The 15,199-nt window shown below is 35.5% G+C and overlaps 1 protein-coding gene across 1 annotated transcript in view; it reads right to left on the bottom strand.

Annotated features, from left to right (window-relative positions):
• DLC1 (DLC1 Rho GTPase activating protein) overlaps positions 1 to 15,199 on the bottom strand; it is a gene marked incomplete at its 5' end in the record, with an annotated part of 221,093 nt that overhangs the window by 130,484 nt on the left and 75,410 nt on the right. Inside the window, one exon of the mRNA XM_081998808.1 lies at positions 5,398 to 5,431. Within this exon, the coding sequence (XP_081854934.1) occupies positions 5,398 to 5,431 (34 nt within the window). The remainder of the gene's footprint in view (positions 1 to 5,397; positions 5,432 to 15,199) is intronic.

Here is a 15,199-nt window from a genome sequence, read left to right as displayed (position 1 = left end):
AGAGTTGGGCAGACATCCATGCATATTCTGGCAGAGTTTCTCTAACTGTTTTTTAGTACGACAGATTGAAGTGCGAGTGCTCACCTGACATTTTTATTTAGAAAGCAAACACTCAGCTAAAACAAATTTTATAGCTGTTGCAACATTAACAGTAAAAGAAAGATTACCTAGCTAGGAACTGGTACTTCATATTAAGGTCTCACAAAAACACTAGTAAGACAGTTCTACTAAAGCCAGATACAATACCTACAAAAAGGAAAAATGAATAATTCATTTTGCTCAGTTTATTCTAGGATACTGGCTAGAGATACTGTAAAGCAGCCAGAAAACTAGTAACTGTGCCAATTAACTTGTATTTCTCTTCAGTTTATGTGGAAACTGATATCCTATAGCCAGTCACATTACATTTTTAAATGTTAGCTCTAGGTTCAAAATAAGTTATGTATGGGTGAACCTTTAACGACTTCATGAAAACAGAACATCAAGTGGGTTTCTCACGGAAAGAATTGATTTCTCTGGATCTAGGACATGTTTACAAAATCTAGTGGAGATTTTTTTTTTCCTTTTTGATTAGAGCTGCAGTTAAATTATTAAAAGAGCCCTACCCAGTGTGCCAAGAAGTTGGTCTTTTATGTGCCTTGTTTAATGACAGTGAACCTGTTGCTACTGGATTTTCAAGGTCCTCCCGCTGTGAGTTCTCACAGACGGGCCTGACCCACCTTGTCATCACTCCATCACCTCCTGTTCTGCAGCTCATCTCACCAGGGGGCCGAGCACCAAGTGTCCTCCGCTGCCTGACACAGACAATTAGAGTCTGTGAGAGGAAATACCTTGCCGTTAAGGTCCCTTTAATCGTCTGTGTATGTGTCTTCCTTGCGAATCAAAGGCAACCAGGGTAATTAACACCAAAGGACATTGAGCCTGTACTTTTTATATAGTATCTTTACAGGAAATCTAGAGGAAATGCAGGAAAAAAGTGAGACTTATTCACTGCGGTGCCCATATTGTAATACTAACACTGGGGAGCTTTCAAACACTTTGTATTGGCCAGAGATCCAACGAGGCTGCTGTCTTCGACAGTGCTTAATATTTTATCCTCTTGTTTGCTTGATGATCACCAAAACACACGGATGAGAAATGGGCTATCAAATCTGTTCTACTCCATGTCAAAGACTGACACTTTTATTTGTGCTGAAGTAGACCTGTCTAACTTAGTAGTTAGAGTACTGAGATTTACCCAAAGAGGTTGTACACTTTTTCCATAGTACATCTTTAAAGCAAGAGGGAATATTTTGATAGAATCATGAAAGCTCCTAAAAGCATGTTCACTTGCAATTCTGCTAAGGAATTTTTACTACTATGGATGAGTAGTGTCACTTGCTTTTTTATATCAAGTCGTATGTTCTGTGTTTTTTAATTGATCCAAGTTTATACTTAATAACTAAAATGTCGTACTCGATGACTTAAACATAATCTTATTTTTAGAGCAGCAACTCATCTAAATGTGTGTTCAACCAAAATACCACAGGCCAGTTGTTTCATACACAGGAAAAATTTATTTATAATAATGGTGAACATTATGGACCAATGGTGTTAATATTTATTTAGGGCTAGACTAAACCTTCTGCCCTGTTTATGTGATAGCACATAGTTTCATCACCTCAAGAGAAATAAGCTGTGCTAGTCACTGACCAGATGTGGATATTCACTCTGTCCTTCCCACTGGCTCTGTTGTAGCAATGTGTCTAAGTCACAGAGTTCACTATTCCCTACAAATATTTGAGGATAAGTTGGGAAATCATGAAGTAGGTCCACAAAGAGACTTGGGCAATACTTCTAATATTGACTTATAGTTGTTTCATGTTTGTTTTGGGAACAGTACTCCAGAAACTGAAGTTAGCCCTGAATTAGGAACCTGACAGTGGGTTCATCGTACTGAATATCGGTATCTCTGTCAGCAGCCAACTTGACTCTACAGTTAGCGGAGAGTTAACCGATATCATTCATGAAGTCTTGTGTGTGATTCACATCAGTAAACCAAATGCTGACATACAGCCAGGTGAACCAGAGGTTCATATGTTGGTTATTTTTAGACTATAAATGAAGAAAACATGACTAATTCTGAACAGACACCTTCATTATTGACAAGTGAGGCAACTCCTTCAAATTTCTTCATAGTTCATGGACAGAATTTGAGAATAAAAATCACAACAGTCAGAAAGGTAAGTAAAGACACGAGAATACATAAAATACTCAAAAGAAAGATGGATGCACTGAAAAAACTGTCTTTTGAAGCTGGTTGCTGGCCTGCATTCCTGATTTAGGTGCTGATCATTCCAGCCCTGAGTCATCTCTTGGCTTGAGACACCATTTTCCCTGACTGTGCATGTTGCTTGATCTTAACTTCAACCTTAAAAAAAGTTCTTTTGAAAGACTTCTTTTTTTTCACCATTGCCAGAAATGTCAACAATATTGAAACTCTTAAGAACGCATTTCTCAAAAATAGCTAATGCCACAGTACATCATTTGCAGTGCCCTAATTCACACAACTTGAAGCTATAGTGTAAACAGTTAGGCATGACTAATGTTCTGCTCAGTACACTGATCATTTATAGATTTTTGCCAAACGGAGTCTGCAGTTGCAGGTTTTACTGCACTTTCCACTGTAACAAACGGTTACGCAACTCTTGAGTTATTAATTGACAAAAGTAGCAATGTTTTCAGATTATGTTTGGATTTGCTCTAAATTTAAAAATAGTGTGTGGTTTTTTTTCTTTTTAAGTACTCCATCTGAAAGTTTGTATTTGATGTAGTAAAAATTTACTGCGTGTTGGAAAACATATAAAATTGAGAAAATATTTAATTTCAAATATTAACAACTGCTATAAACTTAATCAGTAATGTGTGAACTTCTGAGCTGCTTAAGCAGCTTGGTCCATTTAAGGATATAAATGTTTGCTTGCCTATAGGAAAAGCATTTGACAGTATCAAAATGTCTGGAATCTACAGAATAGAAAGTCTTGTAAAAACAGTTTTTATTTATGTATATAGAATTTCTGAACCAGAAACACTGAAAGAACAGCCTTTCTACTTTCTCGTATTTCTTATTCCAGTACCAGATGAAACAAAAAATAGTATTACGTAGGAAAGAGGGAGCTACAAGAAATTATTACTTCAGATTCTCAAAATGAGAAAAGATGTTTGACTAGACATTTTAAGTGCATTGTTTATCCAATTTTAGTTTTAATACAGTGTATCCAATCTCTTTACCTACTGTGTTATCATCATCAGTAGTAAAATAAACAACTCATTCTTTTTGTTCTTTAATATTGTCTTATATATTTTGATCTGTTTGCAATAATATAAACTAGAAAGAGTTAGATTGTTGGTATTTCCAAATAAATTTCAAAATCAATATTTGTTTTGTTCTCTTACAGCAGACATGCAAATATGCTATATTCTTTTTTCAAGGCTTTCACACATTACTTATGGCTTTGTCATTCATGAGCCTTATGCAATGTCATTTATCTGGTCAACTGTAAGCAGCAATGATCAAAGGCTAGTTACATTGCAAAACATGAGATCTGAATGTCTGAATCAAGATCCAATCACATTAACTACCCCCTAGAACCAAGTGACTTCAGTCAAGAGGCTTGATTTAAATAATCATGTCCGTAGCACATGCTTAATATTTCCCCAAAAAATCATAACCTCTTGAACTTCTGAGCAAATAGTTAAACAACAGCCAAAACTGATTAAAAGGCAACCATATTTCCATTCACAGTCTAGCTTGTGCTCATGTACGTGGAAATGTCAGCAAACTGACTCCACATGGCATGAAGTTCCATCTAATATTTGTAATATTAAATATAATGCTGCCCACAAAAAGACATAACACTGAGGTCTGCGCAGGAAGAAGGAAGAGGGAGACAGATTCATATGCATATATAGAGATTATATAAAGTGTACAGGTTATATATAGAGTGTATGTCAAAAATACATTTATTTCGTACCACCACCACCACCGATATGATGGGTTGTTTTGAAACCGACAAAGTAAGCATCGAGCTTTGAGTTTTATTTCTGAGTTTACGAGCTCTTATCCATGGCAAACACTTGTTGCAGCTCTAGTCCTCTAGTGTAAAACTGGGATCATTACATCTCTATGCCCTGAACATTTTTTAAGGACTTTCAGGTAGCTTTTAGTCTTGTATGGTACGTAATTGCTAAAGATGTACAAAACCCTGTAATGTTGCCTGGCTGCTTAACAAATCATTTTAAATAGTAGGGCCACTTATCAGTTTGCCTGTTTGGACATAATTTAAAGGATGTGGCCAAATACGAGCTGCCTCAGAAAAAGAAATACCAAATAATACCACCTGCAAAATCTATAAAGAATATGCTTATTAAATATGGGTGACAGTTTGGGAATTATCTATGAACTTCAACAGCTAAAATAGCAACATCCTGACCAAACAGCTCCGTAGCTTTTACAGTATTGATTAGCGCTGTGGCTTTTCTCTCAAAAACTTCTTTTAACTTATTCTTCTGCCCTAATAAGCAAAAGAAATAAACTGAACTGGGATAATACAAGAAAAGGCCAGCAACAAAAGTCAGACATAAATCAGAATGCCAGGTGGCTTTTGGATATTTTGAGGTATTTTTCAAGCTGTATTTGAAGTACAGTGGCAAACTACCGATTAAAATAAATGACGAAGAAACCAACAGAGATTCTAGAGATCTATAGTGCTCAGCATGCAGTGTTCTCTAGTGTTTATCACAACAATACACCCATTTGACAGTGTCTAGCAGACAATCACTAATAAATTTCACATACCAGCACCAAAGTATGTATAGTGTTCAGAGAACATATGTAACAGAAAAGAGTAGAAAAACAACTTTTTGATGTTCTGGAAGTACTTAGCCAAAATAAAAATTGTTATCTCCAGTGAAATATTCCAGATAACTGAAATTTCCTGCCACACTTAAAGACAGACAGTAAAGTTCACACTAAGTCATCAAAGTCCACTGACTTGAACAAACCCATTGGCATCCACGTTTGTTAATCGAGACATCAAATAAATCAAAATAAATGTTAACACCAAGTATCCAGAGGAAGATTGACATGTAAGGGGCAGCTGCAATTCAACCAGGTACTTTGTAGGAGAGTTTCAAACATCTTTATTAGTATCACACAAAAAGCTGGACTGCTTTTCAAAAAGAGAAAATATCCTATTCAGGAAACAATGAATAACCTTCACACAGACATTTGTCAGGTCTGTAACCCTACACGTTCGAAACCCCACAGCTGAGACCTGTCTTTTGTCACTTAGTTAAGTAACGCTATTCCAAAAAACAAATACAAGGAAATGAGAAAACAAGTAAATATTTACTCACCAGCCTTCTCCTTCTCTGAAATAACTGGCATAGCCTGAAAGAAAAAAAAATAATGATACCATTATTAAAAAAATAAGAATATTAGGGAAACATTATAAAATATTAAGGTAGATTTTATGAGTGTTCAGAAGGTCTGGAAAGAACTGAGGTGTCACTGTGTTAAGCACTCTGGAGAGAAACATACAGTTCTCATTTGAGTGGCTTATAATCTATTTTGAAACTACTTAGTGTAAAAAAAAAAAAAAAACCACTAAGAGAGAAGGGAGGAGATGGAGTTAATAAGATATTCCAATGATCACATTTTGAAATAATCATCCTAGAATACATGCCCACAAAGTTCCATTGGGAAATTACTAAATTCTGAAGGAGTGAAGACAAAAGCTGTGTAGCTGAAGCTGTCTAAAATGCAAAATCTGTCTTCTGCAGAACTCAGGTAGAGTTCTACCATTGACTCCATATAGTTAGGACTTGGGCTCAAATGTATGTTGTTCTATAACATACCAATTTCTTAATTTTTATATAATTTTTCAGAGAAGTGCTTTCATATTGGCTGTGAAATTGTTTTTGTACTTTTAAAACTGTTTTTTTGCAATGGATGTAAAAATCTTTCATATGCTTTTCTTTTAGACTAATGCAAAAGAACTTTCTGGGTATATTTTTCCTAAATAAGTAGGTTGCAGATTGAATGAGTAGTAAAATGGATTTTATATGGCACACATAGAAACAGAATTAAAGAATATGCAGATTGATAAACGTAAGGAAGGCTGGGTGAGAAATAGGATTGGATATGCAAAATATGCAGAACTGCCATGTGAGTTAAGGTATCAATTTACATCCCTTCCACTCCTGGAAGTTTAGCCTTTGTTCAGGAGATTTTCCTGCTGCAGATTTCACAGAAAAAGAAAGGGAGGAGTAATGGGCAGAGATCATAAAAGAGCCAGTTTCAGACTTTCTGTAGAGTTCCTGAAATAGAGTTTGAAAATTTCATCTCAGGATTTCATTTGTCCTGCCCTATAAAATAGCATTTTATAATGTTTCCTGGGTGACAGTTTGTACAAAACTTCAAATAGAAAATGTCTTAGACTACATATTAATAAATACCTTACAGATTGGTAATAGCCATAAGAATCCTTTTGTGATTCCTTCTGTTTCACTTGTACTCTGATTAGTTAAATATCTGCTGCTTGAGTTTGACACTAAAAAATGTTGTACCATCAGAATAATGTAGAGTATCATGTATAGATTTTTTTTAAAATAATTGATAGAATTTTGAAAACCGGTATGCAATTTTCTTCTCTTTCACAGATCTAAGTGGTTACATTGGTTAAGAAAAATAAAAAAATAAGAAACACCCAGATTCACTATTATGGTTTGTCCAAGAAGGAAATTTGTAAAGAGAGAAATTTGTAAAGAACAGAAGGTGAGAAACAAGCAAACAGGAAAAGAAAACCAGACGGAAGAAGAAAAAAGTATGAGGGAACATTAGCGTGAATGGAATGGAAGGGTCAAAACAAAAGAAATAAAGATGGGGACAGGTTATCATCATCACATTTTAATCTTGAGCTTTGTTAGCCATAAAAAAAACAAAGAAGTCGTGATGGCATCCTTTAAGACAAGATTAGAAGACAACATTGAAATGACTGGAGATGTGGCAACAGGGTCAGCATTGAAATCATAAGCTGTGTCATGGAAAAGAGAGAACAGCCTTTGCACAGTCTAAAATGCAAGGCCAGAATGAACAGCTGTGATTCACTGGACTAGGGGGAAGCAGTTGCAGGACTCAGTGGGGATATGACAGAGGGACAAGTACGGAAGATAATTACTCTGGTGGCTTTATGACAGACTGAAATGGGCTTTAATAATGTTGTCTATAATTGCAATGCGAGTCACCGGTAGTGACTTTGGCCTAAATGAACACTTCTGAATCAGCTCCCATCATCATTCATATTCAGCATGCAGATTTTTTTTTTCATATCAGCATATCAGATTTTAAAACACTGTTAATCTTGCCATTTTTGTCACTTCGAGTTATTTCCTGGAAATAGAAAATATTTCTAATTCATGATCACTAAAATTTTACAACCAAGCATAAATTTTAGTAAATTTGTTAGATGCTAATCTTAAATGTTGTTGGAGTTGTTAAGTGGGTTTAGCCAAGGTAGAAAGCTGTAGCTGGAAATACAAGGAACAATAATGCCTCAAGACAGAAGTGTAAGTCACAAAGTTAGTACTTCTGTTAACTAGGATGAAGAACTACTATAAGTTCCAGACAATTAAAAGTAGAGTGAGGTTTGCAGATAAAAGTACTTCCTATCTTCCTACAGCAATCTTGCAGCAATTCATTAAGATTGATTCTAGAGAGACCCATGTGGATTATACAATCAAGCAAAAGTAGGAATTCTAAAACCAAGTCAGGTGCATGAAAAAAAATTTCTACTACAGTATTCAGATAAAGAAATATGTTCAAAATGATAACACCACAAGGTATATAAGTTTTCCTAGGATAATTAGGAGAAAAACCTCATACAGTGGTGACTAGCTGTCACCATCATTTTTCACTACTCCAGGTCCTCCGTAGTGCCTTATGTAAATACAGGGATTTCTTTTTATTCTCTCACTTTTCTTCTTGATGTCAGACTAAGCCCAGTTTTTCAGCAAAACATAGTTCCATTTTCCTCATGTGCTCTTAAAATTAGAAGAATTAATTTTCTCTGATTTGGTCATATTGAACTGCACAAGAAAAAAGTATAGTATTTTCCAAGAACCAAATATTTTCTCAAATTCATGTGAATCCAAGTAAAAAAAAGAAAATAGAAATTATCTCTAAAAAAAAGCCCTTATAGTAGCATCAAATTAATGAAAGTAAAATCTTCTCTAGAACAGAATAGGAAGCACATTTTTTCCAAAGAATATCAATATTCTTCTCATTGTAAAGACTGAAAATAAAGACTGAGTTTGACTCAGAACATGGTACTGTGGCATACTTATAAATTCTGATTCCATTATAACAGTTATGAAATATTTTTCCTTAAAATAATGTATATAAACAAGCAAGTCTTACTCATTAATTCTTTACCATTTAAGGAGGACTCATATAGATACAATATTTTTAGTCAAAGATTTAGATTTTCTTAATTTACAGAAGAATTCTAAATCTTCCTATTTTATTAATATATATAGTAAGTGTAACATCTCTAATTAAAAAAAAACAAAACCTAAAACCAAACCAAACAAAAGAATATTCCCCAAAACTATACTCTTTATCCACAAAGTACAAAAACATCTTGGACGATACTTTCAAATATGTCTGTTTTCTAAACAGAGTGTAATTCTGCTGAATCAAGATGTAAAATGAGCTAAAAATTCTGTTCTGAATATTCTATTGCTGCTTAAAAACTGAGGAAAAAGTCCTAAATGAACATAGCATTTCTTGAAAATTTAAAATCAAGTAAACCACGAGCGAATCTTGTTCAACAAGATCTCAGACAGTCCTACTATTGGTTTAGTTTTTTGTTAATACAGCAACACATACTGCTTACATGTTGCCCAGTGGGAAAACATGATTGTTACTTATGAGGAATGCTCTCATCTCCAGTACGGTTTTGAATTCACTGGAGACCTTCTTCCAACGAGTTCCATATGTTCCAAATGAATTGCATTCCCAGGAAGTGATTTAACATTTCTGGCAAAAGAGCAATTAAACCAGATTTTCCTGCTTGGCCAGATGGGTTCACTGTAACTTCACATTATTTCTCACTCTCCTCACAGAACTAAAGAACTGGACTAACAATTTCCACATGATTGGGTCACATGTGCTTTAAAAAAACAGCAGGCACACATCCTTTTTACACCCCCTTCACAGATTTCAACAAACATCCTCCTAAAATCGGGCTCCTCTCTATATTTTTAATAGTGTGTGCTCTTAGCACGAAGATAGAAAAAACCAATGAAATCCCTCTAGACAGGTAACCTGGTATGGCTCACCTATCAGATCATTGCTGAAACTTCCTCAGGATTTTCGTTTACGTTAACGAATGAGCTTTTTAACCTACTAAAAATCTTGAAATTTCATACTGAAAAGTTTTGTATGCATCCTTACTGTATTGCAACTGATTCCCTGTAAATATAAGGTATCTACAAATATGACTGTAAAGTGTATGTAAAATTCCATGTTGGCCATTTTTCTTTAAGGTAGCAGTTGTCTTACTGAGACAGAAATGATTACCAGTAATACTGGTTTAAATAACCACTTCCTTTGAATTTAATCAGAAGTCAGGTGGAAAAGCTTTGACTTTGTCTTCCAGCAAAAAGGAAACTGGTGGAAAATTCTGGTAAATCAAAACTTAAAATAAAATTTTTGCACAAATGGAAAGTTTTGTTTGACCAAAGTCAAAATATCTATCTTTTTCTGAGCTTTTAGGAATATTTTAACAGGAAAGAGAAGTAAATATGTAGGAAAAGCCCACAATATCAAAGAGTAACCATTCACATTGGGCATGTGCAGTTCTTCACTATGGAAAGAGGAAAGAAAGAATCCCTCTCCACCCCCCAAATTAGCTTCCTTCCATCACAAAGTCAAAATTCACATATTTCACCTCTGAGCTGGGCTAAAAAATTAGCACCATAGCTTTCCAGACTAGACGTGGTATAGTCAGTAGATGTGTGCAGTCTTGTGGTGGTGAAAGGGGGAGGCATTTCTGTAAAGAAGAAAGAGCTCATGTGGGAGGAGTGGTGGGGGTACACCGAGCTGCAGGACTGCCATTGTAGAAAGCTGAAGAACATCCAGTCTGACCTGAACATGGCTTGGCTCTCCCTTAAATGTAGTGCAAAGCTGTATTTTTTTTTTTTTAATATTGATTCCAAACCTGCAGACAAAGCCATTAGGAATAGAATTAGACTGGCTATCTTTTTGTAAATGAAATAAGTATCTAGTGACATCTATTTATTTTTGTAGTATCTGATAAACCAATTGGAGTGAGTCTATGTTTCAATTTTGCAAACAAGATATAGCATCTTTATGTTACAGCCATTAGAACCACACTTTTCCCCTACAATAATACTTTTTTTTTTTTTTTTTACATTTTATTACAGAAGATAAAGTGCATTTGGCATTACTGAATCACATTTTCAATGCGGCCACACAGCCATCATGGGTATTCTATAAAGCCTTCCATCACAGAAGGCTGTCAGCAATCCAGCCTTTTTTCAGGTGTGTATTTGAATAGACATGCTGGGAAATTTCCTTGCAAATGATCTTATACATCTTGATTTGCAAGCATTTCTCTAGAATTTTGCCTGTGAAGATAATATCTTCTACTATCCACTGAGAAAGTAAAACTCCAGGACAAACATTAGCATACTGGGATTTGACTAGAAAGGGAAAATCCAGCCTTCGTAAAAATTGTGAGCAGGTCACGGTTGCTGAGCTCAAGCTGTTACAAATCCCCCACCCCATTTTTGCAAGTGCTTTTATGGTGATCACCTTTTATTACTGCCTGCAATTAAAAATCCTGTTCTAAATTCTCACATTAGTGGATACTTCTTTTATGCAAAACAGTTTTAGTAAGAATTGTGTTTTTCACTGAAATGATTTGCTTCAACACCAATCCCATATTCCTACTCTAAAAAACTGGAAGCTTTACATCACATTAGAAGCAGAAAAGAGATCAACCTCCAAAGCTTGCAAACATAACAGTGAATGTTATATTTAGTTTTTAAATAGGATCATAGACTTTAAGACCAGAAAAAAATATATGAATCAAAATATATCTCTGTTGTCTTCTTTCTACTCAAATGATAAAAACACACAAAAATCCAAAATCCTCTAAAGAATGGCAATCCACTGAGCTTCTGATAAGAAGGAAAGGAAACAATATCAACACAACATACAATTACCAAGGAAGGAATAGTGAACTGAGTGACAGAGAACTCTCTATTCCAGTAAGCAAGAATAATCTTGTACCTGAAAACTGAGGTCAACAATACTCAGGCAGAAAACAACTTCTAAGCATTATATAATTTCTCAAACTGTGTATGTTCTGTATCATCTGTAGTACTTAAATAGACATTTTATTTTATTTAGAAGATCTGCTCTGGTTTTCTTAATTTGCATAAGTAGTAGGTAAATTTAACTGGGTTATTTTACAGAACAAAACCATCCATGATCACTCAGATGGTTTGAAATTAGGGAAATACTGCAGTCCATAAGGACGAATTTCCTCAATTATATCCCTATTACAGCAAAATATTGAATAAATCTCTCTACCGGAAAATTATGATTTTTTTAAAACCACAGCCTGTAGTGTTAATGAATCAGATTAAGATAACAACAAGAAAAATACACTTTTGAAAAAACAAATTAATTTCAAATAGAGTAATCTTTTGGTATTAACACTGAACAGAGATCATAGCAATAAAGTAGAAGAAAACCCAAGAATTATTCATTTATCTTTCAGAATTATTTACAAAATATTATTTTATTAGACTTGTAAGCTTTTAAAGTAAGTTTTCAGTTCTCCACAACTTTTAAAATTCTGATTTATTTTTCAACTGGATAAGGAATGAGAAAAAACAAAACCATCAACTTTTAGGACAGACCAGCTTTAGAAGGGGAATTTAGCAAGATCTTTCTTCTTTGTCGTCTTTCATTTTACTAAAGATTGCAATTACTAGAAGTAGAGCAGAAGGCAATTAAAATCCACCCAACAATAAAGCTGCATCAATTAACTCAATTTTAAAACAGAATTAACATCACATTCAGAGATCTTTGACTAAATTTATGAGAACACTATGAATTTAGGTCTAGTGGAAGTACAAAGCTGTATGCTTGCCTGCATATGTTCTCCTCCAGTCAGTTATATGCCTCTTCCCAACTACTTTGTTTTCTGACTAGATATTACTGTTTGCTTGAGCCTCTCTATGCCACTGAGGTCACGCACAGAGACCCCTTCTAGTTAGTGCTGGATGGTTGGCAGTTCTCCTTCCATGAGGCATTTGCCAAGAGCCTGCACTTGGGGTGGTCTGGTAACTTCCTACGTCTTCATCATTCAGCTGGCAAAGTGTGACTCTTGCTGGATTGGAAGCGCAAAACAAAGATGCAGGATAACTGTCTTGTGCTCTGGTGTTACTATAGACTTTCCATAGATCAGGGTAAGCTCCCAGTACTCTGAAATCTGCCAGGACCACATACAGCTGGTTTATATGACAGATAAGACAACAGCCTGTCTGCAGCTTGTCCAGGCCATTAAAGGAGAATTTGGCCATAATGCAGAATTAAGTTCTTTCTCTTTAGGGATGCTAAACAGCATCAGCTGCAAGTTCTTAAATACCCTGAGAGTTACTATCACATGTTTTGTGAAACGTAATTATGATTTTTTAAAAATTAACAATTGTTAGACCTCAGCTTATTTGCATATCAGGACTTAACTTGGAATAAAAACAAATGTGTAAAATAAACTTGTTTTTGATACTTCCCAGGAGTTCCCCAGGTAAAGAACTGTGTTTTCCCTTGAACTGCTCTTCAATTTCTGCAGTGGACATACGGTACTTGAAAGAGAGGTCGGTTAAATTTTAGTTTAATGTTAAAGAACATTTATATATCTTTAGGTAACAACAAAAATTCTTCTTCCTCCAGTTCCACCAAACATATGTATCTCTTCCAAAAGAAAACATAGCTTTAATGTTAACACCAAAGCTGAGATGTGACACACTACTTCTAGAACTGGAGCAGCCCCAAGAGTGCTCATGCTTTTCATCAATCACCAGAGGTTCTATTAGGGTTCATTTACACATAGAGAGCTCTCTCCCAAGCTCAGAAGTCATTTGTTTAGCTAATGTTTATCTTATAAAACCTTTTACAATAACAAACACATCAATAAACCCTGAAACATTGGCAAAGCTGAACTACTTGGGAACCAGAGGGCACTCAGCTCTATAAGGCAGCAGTAAAAGATAATTAAAGTCTCATGTTTCCCATTTGTTTCAACATCATGTAATGTCTACAAATGTGATTTTGCCTTAAAGCCCTTAAATATGGGGAATGCTTCTACATGGCTGACAGGAATCCCAGGTGATTTCAGTCTTTTCTCATCTCTCTTTACATAAAACTTACAACCTAGGAATAAGTCTGTGTTTCATGTAAATAAAAAATTCTTTCAATCATGTGATGATAGAAAGTAAAATTTATTACATGATGACTCTAAGTTACCAAATACCTTTGAGCACTTACTTGCAGAGTAAAAGGGGAAATTAAAACCAACAAAATTATACCAATCCTGTCGTTCCCTAGCCACCTCAAAGAAAAAAAAGGACCCCTTTGCCCTTCATCCCAAGAAAAGCAAGTCACTTTTACTAATTTTGAAGGGTGCAGACATGAAAATCAGGGAGCTCATCTCATTGCTGCAAGTGCTGGAGTCTATCACAATGCAGAAGCTGCATGTTCATGAGCTAACTGAGAAAACATTAGCAAAAGAAATCACCAGATATGTAAATGAGCAGTCTGATTCTGACGATCTTTCTGTGCTGTCAGCCCAAATCCAATGGTTGATTGCTATTTACATTTTCGAATTCCACTAATGTTAGTCTCCTGGATTCAGATCACACAGGGGTTAGCAGCAATAAAATCATATTTGAGCTTCTTGAATATTATATATGAAGGATTGTTATTTATGCTGGTCGAGGAAGACCTCACTGTGTTCAGCTTCATGTTCTGATACAGGAAATCAGGTGCAGAGCATTGCAGCAACTTATTCACACTTAGTGGGAGGGCAGCACCTCCTGACAGCTACTCACACTCATCCTGTGTGTGTTTGCTGTCTTGAATCTCTGAAGGTAACCCCAGCTGGCTACTCTTCCCATTGTTAGCAGCAGCAGGCTGCTACAACTGTTTAGAGTTCTTGCTCTCTCTCTCAAAAATAAAAAAGTAAACCCCAAGAAACTAATTTTGAAAACATGTTATGTATGTTTTGGCATAAATTTTTATTCTCATGGTCTCATATGAATTTGGTCACTGTGATACTACATTTGTTGGACCAGGTGGGAAAGGATCAAAAGCAGATCCCCAGGGAGTCTCTTGATCTTGAGCTTTATCCAGGCATAGAAGAATAAATTACTACAAAAGCTACATCTCTTCTATGATCATGAATCCTTTACTCTCTGCAGAACATCATCATTCTTTGCTCAGCTGAAGAGTCACATCATAGTGATGTTAATCATGAGACGATGGAGAGAGGAGGGAGGTAGCATGCCAGATAGAATCAGTGATAAGTTTGGGAGAGTCAGTGGGGTGTTTTATTGCGGAAGAAAGTGCATCTAACTTTGGAAGGTAGCAGGGGTTATCACAGGAGTATAAGTGCCAAATTTCGGTAAGTTATCACCAAGTCAGCTAGATGTGGTAATTACCACGTTTCTTCTTGGTTTAGTAAAACATAAAGCAAAATAGATTCACATAAACCACCTTATTTTCTTTCACAAGGAGAAGACAAACGGCAAGGAGTAGAAGCACACAACAAGGCAGTAGCTTTGTCTTGGGTATGAGGAGGAGGTAGAAAGGAGGGGAATAAACACTAAAATATGCTATCTGGATTTCGTTTGCTTATTTGACCATATGCTTGGAATTTCAGTTTGTTCATGCTCCAAGATATACACGTAGCGAGTGTGAGCTTAAAAATCACCAAACACCACTACTGTGACCTTACTAAGTTGGTATTTCTCTGGGTCATCCAAGAGAAAGAGAGTTGAAATGAAATGAGTTCTTTTGAGTGCTCTCTGCATACGTAGTATGCTAACCTTCAAGCACTTGTCA

Source organism: Phaethon aethereus (assembly GCF_964289735.1).
Source record: "Phaethon aethereus genome assembly, chromosome: 4".
Classification (NCBI taxonomy): domain Eukaryota; kingdom Metazoa; phylum Chordata; class Aves; order Phaethontiformes; family Phaethontidae; genus Phaethon; species Phaethon aethereus.
Note: the sequence above shows the minus strand (reverse complement) of the source record. Positions and strands in the feature narration are given on the sequence as shown.